This window comes from Ictidomys tridecemlineatus, chromosome 10, assembly GCF_052094955.1.
Source record: "Ictidomys tridecemlineatus isolate mIctTri1 chromosome 10, mIctTri1.hap1, whole genome shotgun sequence".
Lineage (NCBI taxonomy): Eukaryota > Metazoa > Chordata > Mammalia > Rodentia > Sciuridae > Ictidomys > Ictidomys tridecemlineatus.
Window position 1 is genome coordinate 35,281,336 of NC_135486.1, and position 21,678 is coordinate 35,303,013.

The 21,678-nt window shown below is 36.8% G+C and overlaps 1 protein-coding gene across 2 annotated transcripts in view; it reads left to right on the forward strand.

Annotated features, from left to right (window-relative positions):
- The window catches only part of C4bpa (complement component 4 binding protein alpha), a 29,871-nt gene that overhangs the window by 273 nt on the left and 7,920 nt on the right, over positions 1-21,678 (forward strand). Inside the window, exons 2-7 of one of the 2 annotated variants that reach the window (XM_040277935.2) lie at positions 6,989-7,160; positions 8,368-8,550; positions 9,734-9,833; positions 14,805-14,890; positions 15,048-15,242; positions 17,733-17,915. In XM_040277935.2, coding sequence (XP_040133869.2) covers positions 7,019-7,160; positions 8,368-8,550; positions 9,734-9,833; positions 14,805-14,890; positions 15,048-15,242; positions 17,733-17,915 — 889 coding nt within the window. In that variant the 5' untranslated portion in view covers positions 6,989-7,018. The remainder of the gene's footprint in view (positions 1-6,988; positions 7,161-8,367; positions 8,551-9,733; positions 9,834-14,804; positions 14,891-15,047; positions 15,243-17,732; positions 17,916-21,678) is intronic. The other variant, XM_005329470.5, reaches the window with a different exon arrangement.

Sequence of the window (21,678 nt, forward strand, 5' to 3'; positions counted from 1 at the left end):
ACAGTGTTTTCAGCAGAAATCTTTGCAGAAGTATTGCATGAAGGGTGTTTGATTTGAAAAGTACTTTTAACCTGTTCTGAGCCTAGATTTTTAAAATTATAAATGGGGGAATAGTAATGTATGTTAATAAAGAAAAGCAAAAAAGTAGTGTAAGACAATATTGCTCATGCTATTTTGTCTAAGAGCTGGGTTTGTCTGTTGATTCTTTATCATCTCCTCACAAAGAGGAGTGGAGGCAAGAAGCCAATCTGACTTCCCAGGTGGAACTGTAAGAGACCTGGTTTTTATTTCCCGTACTCTGAAAATTGGTACAATTTCCTTAGAATGCAATTAGATTTTATGAACTCCTTCAAATTTCCATCGCTGACAGTAAAGTCCTTTAGATTTGGTAATAAGAAGACATTGGTCAGCCTCTAGCTAGTTTTCTCCCTCACTTTCCAAATTTGGCAATGTTGATTAGCCTTCCTTCTTAAAAGTCTCTTCTCCCTTGGTTGGACAGGGCACCATACTGTTCTGATCCTCATTTTACTTATGTCTCTGCGGACGCTTATACTGTCCCTAAATATGGTGTTACTAGGAGAATGAAAAGTAGATTATATGGAAGTGGCAGAAGCATCCAATAAGGCCTGCATTCAACTTAGAGGTACCTTTGACTGTAATATGAGCAAAGAAGGAAGACGTTGACAGAGAGATAAAGAGGTTCCAGGAATGGTGGGGTGTGGAAGCAAGTTCTCTCTAAAGTTTGTAAACAATGTGATTGAGAGCCCAGTGTAAGGAAGGACACTCTGCCTGAGACTAGGGACAAAATTACCTTTCTCCAGAGGCAATAGGAATTTATTTATTTTTTTTAAACGAATTCTTTTTTAATATTTATTTTTTAGTTGTTAGTTGGACACAGTACCCTTATTTTATTCATTTATTTCTATGTGGTGCTGAGGATCGAACCCAGAGTATCCAATGTGTGAGGGGAGGGCTCTACCACTGAGCCACAACCCAAGCCCCCAGGCAATCAGAAATTTAAAAGGGGAATTCAGACAAAAGAAATACATTAACTTAAAGGAGAATCACTAAAGAAGGAAAAATTTAGGGATGGAAGATTTTCCCAATGTCTCTCAAATTGTACTGCATTGTTAAGTGCTGACATTGCTTTTTACGAGACACCCACTGTGTTGACCATAGTTCTTGAGTTGGTTTCATTTCCTTAGGGAGGAAACAGAGGACAATATCACTGAACTCTGTGGCATTTGCTAGAGTCATCTCAGCTTTTTAGCCGGCAGTTACAGAATTGGTAGGCAATATAATAGATCACCGAAGTTTAAGTCACCTTTTAGAGATGAGGAAACTGAGTTCTAAGAAGCTGATTGTAGCTTCCTGAAGGTCACAGAATTAAGATTGTGGCATCTCTGGAACTCAAGCTCAGTTCTCCTCAACTCACAAGTCCTCTATCCCCACACTCTGTGGTTTGCTGATCTCTTAGCAAGCTCTGCTGAGTTACCCAAAGAGCAGTTGAGGAAGTAAACCAGGATATCTTGAGAGTTCATGAGGAAAGTCTAAAGCCTGGTTCTTCTCTCTGCCAAGTTGACAAGGCACATCACATACATACTTTCCTTTGGTCCTCAGTGAGATAGTTAACTTTTCTCACTCTGAAGGTAAAACTAAATTGAGCTTCATTTTACAATTATTGGATAACTATAATACATCAGTTACAATACCAGGTTAGAGATAGGAAGTTGAATAAATGCCTTCCTTGTCTTTAGGGTATCAAAATATATTTTAAGAAACAATAGTAAATACAGAGTTACAATATAAAGTGGTGTTCAAGTAAGGTATTAGGAAAGTAGTAAGGATACGGGGAAGACATTGACTTTTCTTGATGGAGGCAGGCAATTCTTCAAGGAGGTGACATTTGATCTGGGTAGTGAAAAAAGGAGGCACCAAAGGTAAGAACATTTGTACAAATGCTTCCAAGGTGTTTTCAGATTTGTTTGTTTTTAATTCAGAATGTGTTTTGAGAAAGGTGAATACTTTCATTAGGTAGAAGCATTATTCTATTTGCAAAAGAGGCAAGTAGGAAGTTTGGAGACAAATGGGGACCTATAAGGATTGGGGACCACATAAATGTTTAAGCAGAGTGATAATGTCAATTGCTTTTTAGAGACATTATATATCAATATGGAAGCTGGCCACAAATGTTTGGAGGTTTTTGCAGAAGTCTGGGGTGGGGTGAAGGGAATTATGAGAACTTAAACTTGGAAGTAGAACATAGGACAGAGTGACAGATTCTAGTGCTCCTGCTCTGGCCATTTTGACAGGACTCGGTCATTCTGAACATGCAAAGCTGGCACAAGACGAGAGATAATGTGCCTGACTCAGGGATCTCATCTGGGAGATGGCTGGTATCTTGTTACTTCAGCCCAAACAGAAAACAGAGGTAAAGCAGGAAATTTAGTTTGAGATATGTTGGATTCAAAGTGTCTAGGAGATACAAATGACGTGGTTGAAAAATCTGAACTTTGATAATAGAGACTTAAATTTTAAAAAGGTGGGGTTTTTTTTGCTTAAATAAGAAATCTAACAGGGTCCCAAGTTTGGGTTTACATTCAGGGTTGCAGGTGAAGAGGAAAGTATAATTATGTATTTCTGGATATACAAAGAAAACTCATAAATATTTGTAACTTTTGGGAAAGAGAAATTAAATATTATCCCAGGCAAAAAATAATTTGCTAAGGTAACTAGTAAGAAGTACATATTTCCTAAAGTTAAAGGTTACTTTCAAGTAGCAGAACAACCATCTCTAAAGTCTAGAAAACACTTTTGTGGGAAATAACATTTGCAAAGTCAGTTTTACCATGTAGATATTATCTGCTCTTCTGCAGTTGCAGGGGAAGAGGAAATATTTCTTCCTAACTTTGCTAAAATTTCTTTACCAACTTAGGAAAGACATAGTTTTAAGGTTTAGCACAGATATTTCACTAATTAGCAACCAGAATAAAGAAGACAGGCCTGAATGACTTAAAACTTACATGTAAGAAGATTCAAATGGGGCAGAATAAGGTAATTATTAATAATTAAATTTAAGGAGCTCGTACGTTTTTATATCTGTAGAAGCATTTGGGCCCAGAGGTCTATAAGTGACTCATGTCTGATGATGAGGGTCATAGGTGTGTGTGAATTCCTCCCAGAAGAAGGTTGAGAATAAGACAGAAATAAGCCCAAGGTAGCCCTTGGGACACGAGCATCTCTCTGCTCTGGGTGTCACACTGGGTCTCAGTGTGCCAAGAGCCACAGAGGATATCAGACCGAGGGCTTCTGTCCCCATGTTGGTAGCTTTCACTCTGCACTAGAGTGTAAAGCTCCCCCTGGTGATGCAATCCATTATTCAGATCATTCTGAAGATGATGTTTTTGAATTCTAGGCACTCTTCTTCTTGGCAGAGTAACAACCCACACCAATTCTAACATCTCTTCTGAATGTTTACTATGTGCCACCCAAACACCATCAAGTCCCTCTCAGAAATTCCTAAAGACATGTATGATTATTACTCTCATTTTTTTCATTTGTTCTAATTAGTTACACATGACAGTAGAGTGCATTTCGATCATTCTCATTTTATAACAGAGGAAATGGGTGTGGAGGGGCTCAATGTCTTACCCACAGGCACTTGGTTCCTACATGGTGGAACCAGAATTTAAACTCACAGCATCTGGGTCTGAATCCAGATACAGTCCCAAGGTACTGGGAACACTGCCCTCCTTGTCCCTAGCTCTGTGGCTGTGGCCTCAGAGTGAGACTGAGATAAAGGGAGTGAAATAACTTCCTCATCATGGTGTCATGTCTGTGCATCTGTTTCATAACCCATGGAGGGAGGAGAATTAGTTTTTGTTTATTCTTTCTCTCTTTCATTGCCCCTCCATTACAATTGGTTGATGATTTGATGACTTAAAGTTAGGGATGTAAAAGGGCTTAGCATAAAATTTCTTGGGTCAATTTTCTTTAAAATACAGATGTGTGACAGGTATGTTGGAATTCAGGGGGCTGAGGCAGGAGGATCACAAGTTCAAAGCCAGCCTCAGCAACTTAGTGAGACCCTAAGCAACTTAGTGTTGCCTCAAAATAAAAAATAAAGAAGGGCTGGGAATATGCCTCCATGGTTTAGCACTCCTGATTCAATCCCTGGTCCCAACAAACAAACCATCATATAAAACCCCTGAAACGAACTCAAAATTATAAAACAAATAGTGTAGATATCAAACAGTATTATGTTAGCTTTTTACCACGGTGACCAAAATACCCAATAAGAACAACATAGAGGAAAAGAAGTTAATTTTAGCTCAAGGTTTTAGAGATTCAGGCTGTGGTGGGCTGACTCCATTGCTCTGGTCTGAGGTGAGGCAGAACATTATGGCAGAAAAGTGTGGCAGAGGGAAGCTGCTCTGCTCATGGTGGTCAGGAAGCAGATAGAGAAAGTTGAGGGAAAATGGACTCTTCCGGGGCACACCCCCAGTGACCACCTCTTTCAACCACCCTCAATCTGCCTATAGTTACCACCAGGTCAGTGCATTCAAACTAGGATGGACCAATTAGGTTACAGCTCTCACAATCCAATCATTTCACTCTGAACATTCCTGCTTTAACACAGGAGCTTTGGGGAGACACCTCATAACCAAACCAAGACAAGTATCATTTCTCTTTGAGACATATTTCAGCACTAGGTACTTTGGGGTGTGCATTAATCAAACATACACTGAGCAATTTGACTTTGTGTGCCACATTGCTAGGTACTGTGTAGGGCAGCAATGAATAGATGGCCACCCTCTGACTTAAGGCATTTATAATCTAGTGGGGATGATAGACCTGAGATGTTCCTTGCAAGCCAAGTCAGTGGAGAGTGACAAGTACAAAACTGTACTTGGTACATGGAGGCTGACCTGGAAAATAAGGGGACATTGGAGAAAGGACTTGCAGAATAAGAGGAAAGAGAGAGGGTGGGTGATGTAGGGAGGGGTAGGAGGTAGGAAAGTCAAGAATCCTGGTTGACTAGAACAGGTCAGATGGAGCCCAGTGACTCAGTCCAAACTACTGACAAGTTAGTCACCAAAGCTGATTGAGTGACTACTACTTCCTAAAGGCTCGATTCAGTGGAACCAATTTGCTGAATATATCAAAATTTCATTTCACATAACATTGCTTAGGAAATATTTAGAATACATTTAATGATTACAAAGATATTCTTTTTAAATACAGCTAATGAATATTTTTGCAACATTTTAGCTATCTGAATTCAATTTCTTAAAGCTAAGGATTAAAGCTATAACTGTAGTCATAAATATTTTCTCTGAAGATAGTCCACATATATATTTTTCTCATGAACATAACAACTGCAATAATTCATATGGGAAATTTTCACTTTATATTATCCTTTTGACTTTTCATCATCAAATTCTTTTGTCAACACATCTGTATTTTTAATATCATCAGTTTCATGGAAATTCAATACGATATCAAATCTACTGACGTATCAAATTTAAAGAAAATTATTGGCTTCATAGCTCATAGAAGTATTTATTGGGTAGGAGAAACTTATCATATTTTGTAAATTTCACAGATGATTTAGTGGGATAACTTTCATGTTAGGCAACTTGCCTTTCTCTCTACTGTCTTGAGCTTCAGCAGATTGCAAGGGCAGAGAGAAGAGAGACTAGAGACGGGGAGGGGCTGCTAGGGAATGAGAGCGGGGAATGGAGGTAGCGAGAGAGTACGAGCCAGAGAAAGAAGGAGAGACTCTTCCCAACCTCATTAGACCACATGGATTCATGTAGTATAAATTCTGCAAGCATATTTCAGCCAACAAATTCATCAGGTAAATTCTTCAGTAGGTGCATCCATGCATTGACAGATGTCCTGGTGGCTGCCTATAAAGCTCATGGGATAGAATGTGTGCCCATGCCTTAAAACAGGTGAAGGAGTGACTTCACAACTGAGTTTTAGTTTCCAGGTGTCTACTCCATGCAGAATCTTGGTCCCTTTACATTGTGTGAAGGACCCACTATGAACTACTACCACCCCCATAATGTGGGAGAGAAACATCTTCGAGAGAAATATTGAGGGAAGCCCCTTTTCTTTCAATACTAGGGATTGAATTCTGAGGATCTCTACCACTGAGCTACATCCCTAGTCCTGTTTACTTTTTCTTTGTGAGATAGGGTTTATTTAAGTTGCCCAGGCTGGTTTTGAACTTGCAATTCTCCTGCCTCAGCCTCCTGAGTAGCTAGTATTATAGGCATATACCACTACATCCAGCTGAACTCCCTCTTCTTAAATGGCCATGAGCTTAGTATGAATTATAAACACAAGAGAGTGCTGAGACTCTGGTGCTATTTCTTTGTTCAGATCATATGCATGGCTCAGCTGGTAGTTTGCAATATCATCTTAATCAACCTCTCTGTTTCTTTTCTGTCTCCTTCTGCCATAATGATCTTAAACCACACAATTGTGTTACACCTTAGCTTAAAACAAATGCACAAATCAAAAACTAAAACAAAATGAAAAACAATGACTCTTTATTCCCCAAAGAGTAAAATCTATGAATTCTTAAATTTGACTCTCACAGCCCCTTCAGACATAGCTAAAAGTTTTCCCCTCCTTTCCCCTTATCACAGACACTACTAACATCCCAAACAGAAGAATTATCTGCTATTCTCCTAGTATGACCTGCATTTATCCTCTAACTTCACAGCAGACCTAGCTCAGATGTGACCCCCCCCCCGCAAATCCCTCTTTCTCTCTCCACTTGCAATTCATCTGTCTTTTGAGAGGATACTTCTGCACAGGCCATCCCCCACTGTCTTGGCTTGGTATGATGTTTAAGCTCTTTTTTCTTCCAATATAGGCTGCACTTTCCTTGAAGACAGGGATCCCATGGTATTTATTCTACTGCTTTATGACAAGTAGGAATTTAATGAGTACTTATTAAATTGAATTCTTTCAGCAGAAAAAAATACCAGAGAAGCGGCAGGCCATGTGCCCCCCAAGACCACCAAGTGGAACCCATCATAGAAAGAGGGAAATGGCAACCTGGGCCTTCTGTAATCTTCGGAGAGTCTCTGATCCAATTCTGTTCCAAATGACCTTGGTCGCTGCTCTGTTGGTTACTGTTCATGGTGAGTAGTGGGAGACAGATTCAGATGGGCAACAAGAAAATCGAGATCATCCACATGTTTAAGTAGACTGAAAGAGAACTGACTGAGCTTCCAGCAGCAATTCAGTTTCAGCCATAGAATTTATTTGTCCAACTGGAATACAGAGGAATTTGCTTTATACATGAAAGAGACAATTTTCTAGATATTTCCCACTAGAATTTCTTTTCTAGGAGTTTCCAAAACAATCAGTCTCCCACCATGACTTGAAACAAATTTATATTGTCTATCAGTCCAGCTGAACAATTCCACTGTCTGTGGTTTTATTCAGAAAGGAGAAGTGAAGATTATACTTCTATTGTGTCTCTAAAAAGGTAAATCAGTCCTGTTTTATTCTCTTTCCACATTTTTCATTGGTGCATTATAGTTGTACATCATCATGGGAATTGTTGTTTCATATTTGTACATGCACACAATGTAATTTGACCAACATAATTCCCTAACACTTCTCTCATTAAGTAGATTAAGATTTTTATGTTTCAAGGACATTAAGCCTCCTCCTCCATATCATTCAAAATCCAAAAGACACAGAGAATATTTAATTTAAAATGTGTTATTCATGCACATCTTCCAGCCACCCAGTTTTCTGGTTGCTGACCTTATGTCATATTATTTTTAATGAAATAATACATTTCTGTTGAGGCTGACTTGTGGGGATTTCTGGCTTAGCATAGTCAGTTCAGATGAAGAATCCAATAGGCTTGTAAAATTCATGACTGTCATCCTTTTTAGATAAATTCTCTGATATATTGTAGAGAAAGGACCAATTTATGCCTTTAATTATTATCGTTATCAGCAAGCATAGTACTGATCACTCACTGGATTCATTGAACAGAGAGCCTCGTGGGAGTTCCAATATTTCCTCTTTTTTTTTAAAAGAGAGAGTGAAAGAGGGAGAGAGAGAGAGAGAGAGAGAGAGAGAGAGAGAGAGAGAGAGAGAGAGAGAGAGAGAGAGAATTTTTTAATATTTATTTTTCAGTTTTCGATGGACACAACATCTTTATTTTAACCCGGGCCGCACGCATGCCAGGGGAGCGCGCTGCCGCTTGAGCCACATCCCCAGCGCCTGATATTTCTCGATTGTCTTTGCTCTACAATCATACTACTAGAACCCTGAGATGATGTGTCTCAAGATATAATATTTGGTGCTTCTTGTCATTTTGATGTTCAGGCAAATGTGGTCCCCCACCCAATCTAAGCTTTGCTTCTCCAATAAGTGCACCGAACCAGACAGAATTCGGAAGTGGTTATAGTCTGAGCTATACCTGCCGCCCTGGCTACAGTAAGACAAGTTCAAGTTCCCAAGTTTCCTGTTCAAATACTGGCAAATGGAACTATGATGTCTTCTGTGTCAGTAAGTATCAATGTTTATTCTTCTTGTTTTGCTTTTTTCCAGCTTTGCAAAATTGTCTCAGGATCAAAACTTCCGGCTTAGAAAACATCCAATTTGTCAACTACTGGTTTCAATGGGATTCATCTAACCACTTTTGAAAAACAGAACATAATAAAGCAGAAACATTAGGAGTTGGCTGTTTACATTGAAAAAGAATTCCAATTTATAGGAAGTGATTCAACAAGCCCTTCTTTTAAGAAATGAATCACCAATCTTGCTTTGATATGCTGAAAAGTTCAAAACTGTTTTGAAAAGTTATAAAAAATTAAGTGGCTAGAAAGTGGTAATGCAGTTGCCAAAGTATTCTCACCCAACATATCTGCTGGGTCTATGGAGATGATTCCCTGTCAGTGGGTGATGCCTCTGTGATGTTTTCCAAAAGAAAGGGCATATGAATTAATACCTTGTCTTTTGGTTTCCTTTTGTAACCAAGGGTTACTAGAGTCCAAGGCCAGAAACCTGACTCCGGGGAACCAATAAATCAGGTCAGGCCACTCTCTCCAGAAAGTAAAGGTGAAAGACAGGTGAGGAACTTTCAGGAGTGCAGCCTTACTGGGAAGAGATGGAGCACTCATGTCCTCAGCCCTGTTCTCAAGGGGCTGACAATGACTTTGAGGTTTTATAGAAAGGAAATGAGGGCAAAGGTGGGGTGTCTGAAGAGCTGGAGGTTTTTCACAGCTAACCAGGTGATATTGACCATGTGTGCTCTGGACCATCATTTTCTCAGGATTCGTCAGTGGAGCCATAGCTCTGAGGCATCATGAGATGTTTATCCATCAGACCTGTTTGTTGCTTTTGAAATCCAAGTTGACTCAGAGCAAAGGAGACAGATGCAAAATGGAAACAGAGATGCCAACTCTGTAATTCTGCTTTTAGCCCCCTCTAGGATATTTTCAGGCAAAAGTAAAGTATCTAAGCCTTTGTTACACAAGGACACATGGTTCTTGGTAAAATGTACCATTAAAAAAACGAGATAAAATTTCATGGCATTGTTCCTCCAAATTAAAGTAAGTTGGGTTCAGAAATAAGTATGAATCTTAACATTTGGATTTTTCTGGATGCAGAGGTAGAATTTGATCATTCAATTTTGTTTTCTAATGTGAGATCTTAGAGTCACTAATTATCATTTTAAATTTTCTCTCAGAGAAACGATGCAGTAATCCAGGAGATTTACCTAATGGGCGTGTGGAAATTAAGACAGATCTCACTTTTGGATCACAAATAGAATTCAGCTGTTCAGAGGGGTAAGAGTAGTCTGAAAACAATACTTTAAATTACTATTTTTTAAATTTTATCTATTTATTCTAATTTGTTATATATGACAGCAGAATGCATTTCAATTCATAGTATACTTATAGAGCACAATTTTTCATGTCTCTGGCTATACACAAAGTAGAATGATACTACTTGTGTCTTCATACATGTACTTGGGGTAATGATTCATCTCATTTCACTTCTTTCCTACTCTCCTGCCCCCTCGCTTGTCCATCCTCCCCTTTGCCCTATCTAAAGTTCCTGCATTCCTCCTATGCTTCTCCTCCCCCATCACTATTATGGATCAGCATCCTCATACCAAAGAAAACATTCTGCATTTGGGATTGGTTTACTTCACTTAGCATAATATTCTCTAACTCCTTTCATTTACCTGCAAATGCCATGATTTCCTTCTCTTTTAATGCTGAGTAATATTCTACTGTCTAATTTTTAAATTAGAATCGCTAATTAAAATAGCTAATGTGTTCATATATTTCAAATTTTAAAATGACATGAAAAGGTATGTAGTAAGAAGTCTCTTATTCTATCTCCATATACTCCAGTTCTTCCTTTCTTCAAGCAAGGATTTACTTTTATTGGTTTCTCCTATATCTTTCTAGTGTTTCCTTATTCTACTGCAAGCTAAGAAATGAGCATATATTCTTTTTTTCCCTCTTTTCAACCACAAATGTAGTTTTGCATCTTACTTTGCTATTGCACTCATCAGTATATATTGGAAAATTTTCATGTTTATATAGAGAGAGTTTCTGCATTAATTTTTGCTTACAACAGTACAGAATTTTATTGTGTAGATGTGTCAAGAGTTAACCCCTTTGATGGATGCATGAGTGTTTCTAGTATTTTGCTATTCTGAACAATGCTCTGATGCATTTACTTATGCATATATAAATTTGTACAAATGTAGTTACACAACACCATTGTGCAGAAGCAATCCAGTTTCCTCTCAGTGGTCAGGATGAATGACCCCAACCATCATAATCTCCTCCTTTCCTATTTATTCACTTGCATGAGGAGCCAGAATTGACAGGTGAAAACTTTTAGTTTGGAATTACCAGGTAAAACCCAGGATGCCCAGTTAAATTTCAGACAAATGACAAATGATTTTATTATAAGTATGCTTCATGCAATATTTGGATCACACACTAAAACACTGCTGTTTACATGGCACTCAAGTTTAACTTGAAAAGTAAACATCCTATCTGTCTTTCTTTTCTTTGTTTCTGGTAATTGAACCCAGGGGTACTCTCCCACTGAGCTACATCCCTAGTCCTTTTTCCTTTTATTTTTGATTTTGAGATAGTATCCTATTAAATTGCCCAAGTTGGCCTTGAACTTGTGATCTTCCTGCCTCAGCCTACCAAGTAGCTAGGATTACAGGCTTGTGCCACCTGTCTAGCCATCCTGTCTTTTTATTTACTGAATCCTGGCAACTCTTTTATTGGAACTCTTGCTGTCTACCATGGTACTTCTACCCCCATAGAGAATTTTGCCTATTTCTATTTCAGAATTTACTGAGGTTTTAGGGTACATCATGAATATATGGTTGGTTTTCATCAATAGTCCACAGGCACTTCAAATGAAGGCATATTTTATTATATATATTCATATATCTGAAATATATATATTTCAGATCTATTTTTTTTGTTTGGTAGCAGGGATTGAACCCAGGGTGCTTAACCATTGAGATATATCACCAGTCCTTTTATTTTGAGACAGGCTCTTGCTAAATTGCTTAGGGTTTTGCTAATTTGCTGAGGCTATTCTTGAACTTGTACCTCAGCCTCCAAAGTCACTAGCATTACGGGCATGTGCCACCACACCCATCTCAGATCTACTTTTTTGATAATGGCTTTTTTGAATCTTTTGTTAGGCCTTCTATTTATATGCCTTATTGTCTTTATTATTGATTTGCTTTTTTCTTTTCTTTTCTTTCTTTCTTTTTTTTGAGAAATGATCTCCTTATATTGCCCAGGCTGGTCTCAAACTCACAATCCTCTGTCTCAGCCTCCTGAGTAGCTGGGATTATAGGCACACACCACTCTACACTAGGCTCTTTATATACTTTAAACAGAAATATAGGAATTAAAGTAAAATAATAACTTTTATAACTATGTTATAAAATAATAGTATAAATAAATTAATGATAATTGATAGCATAGCTTGACTGTTTTGCTTATAGCCCATATATTTTTGTTTATTAAAATGGCTACCATATATTTTGGTACATAGAGGTTTTTTTGGGGGGGTCAGGGATTGGACTTATGGGCATTCAACCACTGAGCCTCATCTCTAGACTAATTTTATTTAGAGACAGGATCTCACTGAGTTGCTTAGCACCTTGCTTTTGCTGAGACTGGCTTTGAACTCAAGATCCTCTTTCCTCAGCTTCCCGAACTGCTGGCTCGCGTTGCTCTACATGAGGAAAAAAATCCTCATGTAGTACCTGTCTTTGTATGATTTAATCATTTTAGTTCTGATGTCTGTTCTATGGGATGTTAAAAATCATTATCTCTTTTTTTGGTTTGCATTTACTTTGCCCTTCCTTAATATGTTTGAAATATTTATAGGTTTGTCTCCTGTATGCAACATAGAGTTGAATTTAGTTCCAACTAAAACCTATTTTTTTCTTTCAGTAAGATACTGAAGCCCAGTTACATTTATTGATATGAGTGATGTCTATAAACTTGGTTTTGTCATACTATTTCATGTATGGTGATATATGTATGTAGGCATGTGTACATTTATTTGTTATTTAAAATATGAAAAGATATGATATTTAGGAAGGTTCGAAATTTGGATCTAGTAGCTATCTTTATAAATTTATATTTATGTATCATTATTCCAGTTTATCTTGAGGCAGTTTAAATTTATTACTTGAAAGCAACAATAAATTTGCATTCTCTCCTCCCTTCTTACCTCTTCTGTCTTTACCAGTAAATTTGTTATTCATATATCTTATTATTTATTTTGTATTTAACATTAGAGTCAAATACAATTATATGTCTACAGGTTAATTTCACTCCTAACTCTTGGAGATGAGGCCATGAGGAAATGTGTTTTTCTTCTACTCTCTTCCTCATCTCTTATTTTTGATAGTTTTAGCATTCCACTGCTGTCTCAGCATATAACATTTATATTTCACTCAATAACTCTTAGCCCCATCTTGGATTTTGTCTTTGATCCAATGTTCACTACCATTTTGTTTTGATTTGTTTCCATTTTTGACTAAAGTTGCCCCTGTTGTCTCTTGATTGTCTAAAGTTGGTCCTGTAGTGGTTTCCTAAAAACTGAAACAAAATAACCTGTGCCCCTCACCCACCCCCCAAAAAGTGCAAATTATTCCTTGAGCTATTGTAGGTTTTAGTATATCAGAAGCATGGACACTTCAGAGATAGTGTGGCTGGATATAAGTACTTTCTAGCTAGACACAGTGGCATGCAATCTGTAATCCCAGCAATTAGGGGGGTTGAGGTGGGAAGATTGCAAGTTCAAGCCCAAGTCTCTGTAACTTGGTGAGGCCCTCTCTCAAAAACCAAACCAAAACAAGCAAGCAAGCAGAAACTCAACCAAACACACACACACACACACACACACACACACACACCCTACGGGGTGGGGGGGGAACAACACCACAGAGCTGGAGACTTAACTCAGTGGGAGTGTCCCTAGGTTCAATCCCTAGCATTAAAGTATTTTCATTTCTTGGATATCCTGTAGGTATTGCAGCAATATTTTTTAGTGGCCAATATTGCTGTAGAAAACTCAGATGCTGACCTCAATTTCTTTCTCTTCTACATACCTTGCAATTTTACTATACAAAGGTATTCTTAAACTTTGAAATCTAATAATTTTGTTCTTAGCTATTTTGATAAAGATCATTAGTTCAATTTTTTTTTTTGCTGCTATGTGATTTGAAATTTTACTATGTAGATTGGAGTGTTATTTTAATATTATTTACTTGAAATGTATTTTAAAATAACTATTTTACTCTCCAATAAAGCATGCAATGATTCTCCTTTGCTTGTCACCTCTATTTATTATTTTTCTCTAATCTTCTTTCTATGGTTATTTCACTTTGGTTAGTGTTTCATTTCTATCCTGCTTTCTGCTTCCCCTGCTGTATATGGCTCCCAAGAGGGAAAGTTGTATTTAGTGTATTTAGTTGTATTGTATTTCAATAGCACCTTGAGAACTAAGGTGCTATTGAAATACTGAGCTGCTCCTGTCAAAACAACCAGAAACAGTAGTTTTCACTTGATTAGAAAAACTACATTTAAAAGCAATTCTAAAGTAATTGCTAAAATCTAGCTATATTTTGTTTCTATTAAAAGAATATATTTTATTTTAAGATATTATTCAGTCCATTCCAGGATCTCTTAGGCTGCTAAAGAATTGACCTCAAGGTTCCCTCACATGGGAGGTTTATTTCTTGATGATGCTACAATGTAAAATCACACTGAAAATGCCTTTCCCTCCTGTTATCATAAGATATAGAGGAAAGTCAAATTGAAGAAAGATTAGGACTTGTCAAGAGCCATAAAAATGGGGGTGAGTTGATGGTGTGTGAAAAGAAAGCCACACATCTGAAGTCAGAGGCATCCTGCAAACCAGAGAAAAAAAAAAAAAAAAAAAAAAACCATAGAACTCACTCAGGTGATTCTTTTTGTTGTTCTACTTGAGCTCTGGATGAACTGCAGACCTGACACCTAGTAGATACTAAATACTCAATACTAAAGAATAAAAGGACAAATGAACAAACACACACACCCCATCACAGTGATGAAATTTTACCAAGTGGAGTATTCTCTGGGAATATCCAAGAAAACTTTATTTATTTATTTTAATATTAAGTAACAGATTCTCTCTGTTCAAATCCCTTTATCTAATTTAATTTCATACGGGAAGAATTCCATTAAAATCTTCCATCTTTTCTTATCTAGATTTGTCTTAAAGGGTCCAACCACTAGTTATTGTGACATCCAAGATAAGAGAGTTGCCTGGAGTAACCCTTTCCCTGTATGTTTAAGTAAGTAAAGATATTTCTGACTTGACTATAAGCTTAAATTATGTTATGGAATAATAATGCATTTTTACTGCCTCTTGGGAGGTTTGAATTGGCAGGAATTTTAGCTTTGTCCTGATGCCTTGCTGAATATTCCTTTCTCTTCACTCCCTTATCCCAGTTGTCAAGTGTGAACCCCCTCCAGACATCAGCCATGGGAAGCACAGTGGCAGCGATGAAGACCTCTTCACATATGGCTCCTCTGTCACCTACACCTGTGACCCCAACTTCTCACTCATAGGGAATGCTTCCATTTCCTGCACAGTAGAGAATAAAACAGTAGGCGTCTGGAGCCCAAGTCCTCCTACTTGTGAAAGTAAGTCACGATCATGAATTTAGCCTTAAATTGTTTGTTTGTTTTTTTTCCTAAAGAAAAAGGAAGCTGAATTTATTGGGGAAATGAAATGATTCAAAGAAACTAATGATTGCACTGAGGCAGTCCTTTATTTGATCAATAGATACTTGCTGCATGCTCTACTAGGATATAGCAGCAAACAACACCAGTATCTCATTGGTTTGGTAGAGTAAAAGTTTCTCTTCATTCATTCGGAATCCATTGCATGTCCAGGAGGCTCCTCAGGATCCCTGTAGCCCATACATTACCTTAGTAACCAGCTCAACAGTTCTGGTTACTTTGATCCAATGGCACCCACTATCAAAATGTGCTTTCACAATCTCTTAAGCCGAGGAAGAAAGAACATAGTTGTATCCTGATTATTAGAGCTTTGGCCTCAAAGTGACCACATATCACTTTCCATCTTGGTCTTACAACTGGTGTTGTGCAAATACTACCTGGCCTCAGAGGAGTAGGGCATGAAGTCTTTTTGTCTTTTCAGGAAATATAACAAAAAATATTGGTTAGCACCTACAATGTCAACAATATGTGCCTATAGAACAAAAAAACCCTACTAAATACAGAAGGTATAACAAGACAAAGAAAATGATAATCAAGCTGGGAGATATCATATGGTATTGTTAGTTTGCTGACCAAAGGCATCTTCCATAACCATTCAGTGCTTATACAGTATCACTTATTATTCTTACTCAATACGAGATGCAATCAATCCTGGGGGATGAGAGAGCAGAATAGTACAGAGAGTTCAAGTGTCTGAGTCAGGACTGTAAGATATATAGAAGGCAGGAGCTGAGGCTGAAAAAGTCAGCAGGGGTCATATTATAAAGGAGCTTGTATCTTGCTCTAAAGAATGTCAAAGTAGTGTTTTGATGAAAATGTTGTCATCAAAGGATTTAAAGAAGAACTAATTCATGTATTCGACAAACATGATGGTGCCTTGAAGAATGCAGACTATTTCAGTCAACTCAAAGACAACAGCAACATAATTCTGCTGGGAGACTCTGAAGGAGATTTAAAAATGGCAGATGGGGTAGTCAATGTTGAACACATTCTGAAGGTTGATTATCTAAATGATAGAGTAGATGAACGTTTAGAAAATACATGGACTCTTATGATATTGTTTTGGTAAAAGAAGAATCACTGGAGGTTGCCAACTCTATTTTACAGAATATTCTATAAACAAGAATTTTTCAAGAAGAACTCTCCCATGGGTACAAATAATACAAGATTTACTCATCTGTCCATCTAGTTGAAAGACTTTTATTTATAATATATTATTGCTCTTGAAGTTTTCCCTTTATATAACTGAAATATTTTCAGACATGTTGAATCCATCTTCTGGAAGCTCCTTTTCCCCACCTCTTTCAATATACTCTTCATCATAAAAATAAAAAAGAATTCAGAATGAAGGTGAAGGGGAGATAAAAGGTTTGAACCAGGAGAGTAAGTGTTCTATATTTTAGAAAGATAACTGTTACCTGAAGGATGGACAATAACTTAAAGTGAGACATAAGTTGACCAACAAGCACTTATTATGGTTTGCATGTGTTCATCCAACTTCATATTGGAATTTAGGCCCCAGTGTAATGGTACTAAGAGATGGGGCCTTTTGGGAACTGATTAGTGCCATTTTAAAAGAGAGGAAGGGAAGCTCCCTGGTCCTTTTAGATCTTTTGTCACATGAGGACTCAACCTTCATCCTTTTCTTCATGAGAGGATGCAGCACAAAAGTCACCAATTTGGAAATACACCGAAAACCCTTATCAGATAGTAAGGCTGTCAGTGCCCAGGTCTTGGACTTCCCAGTCCCCAGATATGAGGAATTTTTATTGTTTAGGAATTACTGAGTCTGTGGTGTTTCGAACTAAGACTGCTTAACCATTCAGTCAGTGTGGCTTCAACTATAGCAGTGGCTGCAGCCCTGGAGAGAAGTTGAGGGATTATAGAGGAGTAAATGTGTCTGTATTGATAGGATTTGATAACTGGCTGGAGATAGGGTGAGGGATGGAGGGGGATGATTTTTACTATGCTTGTTAGGGCATGGAGCTCTGGCCACCTCTTCATGACCATCACCAGATCATTACTATGGTGATTATTACACTGACCTACAGATCATTACACTGACCTACAACCCAAATTATCTGAGAAAATTAGGCCTCACAGATATATGTCTTCTGAGTTACCTATAACTAATCTTTATTAGTAAATTGAAGGACTTATTCACGATCATCTCATAGAAGGACTAGTATGATGGGACCTCATTTTACTGAGGCTTTGAAAAGCTGAAATTATATGCATGTGCACACACACACTCATTTAAAAATATTTCCTTTGTATCTATATGACATATTAGGTATTTGTGTTACTAACTGGATTAGTGGTAGCAGTAACATTCTTATTGCTGTTTATCCTTTAAAATCTGCTTTATTTTTTTCTCATGATTTTTTTTAGATATCAACTGTCCTGCACCAGTTGTTCCACATGGAATCATCATCTCTGGATTTGGACCGACCTATTCTTACAAAGATTCTATAGTGTTTGGCTGCCAGAGAGGTTTTAACCTTAAAGGCAGCAGTTCAATCCATTGTGAAGCTAATAAAAAATGGAATACTTCTCCTCCCATCTGTGAGCCCAGTAAGTATGGACCATGAAGGAATTTCAGTGTTTGGCATCTAAAGGTACCCAGAAATGTCATTGTGAGCATACTTGTATATCTAGACTTATTTTGAATCCCAGAAAAAAAATTTAAATTTTAGATTAATAATTTTCTTCATTTTTTTCTTATTGGAAAGAAGAATTATTATAGTATACTCTGCAATGCCTACATCACCAGAGAAGGCTGCCATAGATATTTGTGCAGGTCATGACTATTCTAGTCTGAAGGGAAAGCATTCACATTGTAAACATGATGTATTGGTTAAATATATTTCAACACTTTTCTTTAAGTTGGTAGAAAACTTGTCTTATTTTAGCAAAGTCATTACATTATGATCATTATTTTGAAAGATAAGCAATAAAGTATCATGAGGAAAGATACCTTTTCTAACTTGCAAAAAAAGTTATTGTATGAATGAGCTGATTCTGATTCTGTGAAATTCTAAATTCATGTGGATCATTATAAATAGTGATATCCTAAAATAGGAGGGAGACCAGTAGCACAGAGGAAAGGGACTAGGAGAAAGGAGGATGAGAGGTATAGGGGAATGAAATTGACTAAATTATATTGTTATATATGTGCATATATAGAAATATATACTCACAAATCCCACTATTGTGTGTACTTGCAATACACTAATTAAACATATTTTAAAAATAGTGATAAGAGTAAGTAGTAGTTTTAGTGCATAATAAGAGTTATGTTTAATGAGTCCTCCCAACAGTTATGGGCACTCTTATCCTCATTTTACAGAAGAGGAAACAGATCAAATGACTTGCCCAAAGATTATAAAACTGGTAAGAAAGTCATTAATGCGTTGTGCTGTTAGTTTTGATTTACTGAAATGTCAAAAGCCTTACTCTGGGGACTGCTGAAACATTGGTGTTTGGAGTTAGACTACTCCTCAGAGTGGTATTTATTAAGCTTTTAAAAATTAGCAAAGGAAACCACTCAAGGTCTCTTAGAGATTATTCAAAGGATTTACAACCAATTGAGAATCATTTATTCAGCAACTCTGTACAAATAGACTTGATACAAACAGTGGTGGGCCATTACATTAGAACTAAGAATGGCTCTCAGCTCCCTAAATCACCACTTTGGAGAACTGCATTGGTGGGCTGACAATGGCAATTCCCATATCTTCCAGCGTCCTGGAGGTAGAAGGGGTATTTGGAGTGGACTAGATTTAGCAGCTCTTCAACATTGTACATTTTCCAAAGTCCTATGCTGGGAAAGGTTTATCTTAAATAGGCTCCAGCATCCACACGTCATAGTCAAAATGTTGAAGTCAAGGATAAAGAGAAAATATTGAAAATAGCAAAACAGAAGAAACAAACACGTCATATACAATGACCCCAATAAGATTTACATCTGACTTCTCATCAGGAATAGTGAAGGCTAAATAACAATGAGATGATATATTCAAAATGTAGAAAGAGAATATCATCAGCCAAGAATCTAGCAAAATATTTCATGTCTATATTTGTTAGAATTCCTATAGTATAGAATTCCTATAGTTATAATTATTGATTAAATTTTTTTACACTTCATATTTTTGATGGTAGTGGAGAAAAATAAAGGAACACAAGTATATATTTATAGAATTTATTACATTAATCTTCTTTGCCATTTTTGGATTTCTTCTTTTCTTCCTGTGGCTTCAAGTTACCACCTGGTTTTGTTTTTATTCTCCAATGCAGCTTTGTTCACACCTACCACCCTTGGGTTATTGTCTAATGTACTCCATTTCTGTATGTTATAGACTTAATAATGCACTTATTTATATATTATTTTATGCAAGTGCCATTTAAATCAGTTAAAAGAATAAAGAAGATGAAATATGCAATTACAATTGACCCTTTGTATCTACAGGTTCCATAGCTAGGGATTCAACCAACTGTGGCTTGAAAGTATTTGAAAAAAAAAATTGTCTGCACTGAACATGTACAGACCTTTTTCCTTATTAGTATTATTAGTATTCCCTGAACAATACAATATAACAGTATTTACATTGTACTAGGTATACAACTAGGAAAGAGATAAAATTATTTTAAGTATACAGGAAGAAATTCTTAGGTTTTATGTAAATAGGACAATATTTTATATTAGGGATTTGAGCATCTGCAGATTTGGGTGCCCACGGGGAGTCTTAGAACCAATCTCCTCGGACACCAAGAGATGATTTCATATGTTCTTTATAATTACCAACACAATTTTTGTTGGTAGATACTTGGATTATCTGTCCATATCATTTGAATCAGCAATGTCGGGAAAGGGAAGAGGCTAAGACTCAGGGCTCAGGCTCAAAAAATGTCTAGTGAAGTTCATTAATGACAAGTTCCTGGTGTTGTCTGAATGAGAGAATTTCTCTAGTTTGTTTGTTTATTGCTCATTAATTTTTTTCAGAAAATTAGATGTTCTAACATTTGATGCATATATATTTAAAACCATTTTATCCTCTTGGATGAATTATAATCTTTATCAACATGTAATGAACTCCTTTGTCTCTTTTGACGTATTTTGGTTTGATGTCTATTTTTTTTCAGCTATGAGTGTAGCTATTTCTGTTTGCTTTTGAATTCTATTTGATTGAAATACCATTCTCCATCCTCTCACTTTCAGTCTGTATGTTTCTAGTAGTTAGTTGAGTTTCTTTAAGAAATTAAACAGTTGGGTCTTGTTTTTAAATCCATTTGTTTAGTCTGTGTCTTTTAATTGGAGAATTCAGACCAATTATGTTCAGGGTTATTATTGAAAAATGTGTACTAGTTCCTATCATTATGCATCTGTTGGGATGAATGTCTTTTCTATATGAGGTTCTAAATGCTTCCAGTAGTTGGATGTCAACAATACTGCCTATATTTGAGAAATTGTATGCTGTTAATTCACCTACTATGTCTTCTATGCAATTAGCCTATAATTTTACTCTCTCCCTTTAAACTTGTGATTTGAATATTTGGTGTCTTAATTTTGTCCCAGGACCTTATATGTTCTATTTACCGTTTCTTATTTTTTCTTTACTTTTATCTGAATTTGCCAGTGTATTTACTTTGTCTTTAAACCCTGATAGTCTTTTTTCTACTTCATCTAGTCTATTGTAAGACTTTCAGTTGAGGGTTTTTTTTTGTATGTGTGTGTGTGTGTGTGCTTGGGGATTTGAACCCAGGGCTTCCTGCATGCCAGGCAAGCATTTTACTACTAAGCCACATCCCCAGCTCCTCAGTTGAGATTTTTGAGCTTTTCATTTCCAAGATTTCTATTTGGTTCTTTTTCAGAATCTGTCTCTTTATTGAATTATTCTTTCATATCTTGCATTGTCTTCCTTAATTCATTCGGCTATTAATTTATATTTTAAAATCACTGATCCTTTTATCAATCTTCCAAATTATGTGACATTTCATCCACTTCAATCTTTGGATTCAGTTACTAGGGAACTTTTGGAATAGTAATATTGCCTTGTGTTTTCATATTTCATATTTCTGGGTTGAGATTTATGCATCTGTTGGGATGAATATCTTTTCCACTTTTATGTGAGAATCTTATTAGTGAGCAACTGTCCCTTGACGATGTGGCCTGGGATGTTGGCTTGTTGTGTTGAGTTTAATTCCACATGTACTTCATATCATATTTTCCCTGTGGCTTCTTAATCTGTGCTTAGTTAATAGCACTGTGCAGTCTGAGAGGGTTTGGAAGCAACTTCTGCTGGGTCGGATGCCACAGCAATTGTTATTTATCTCTGTT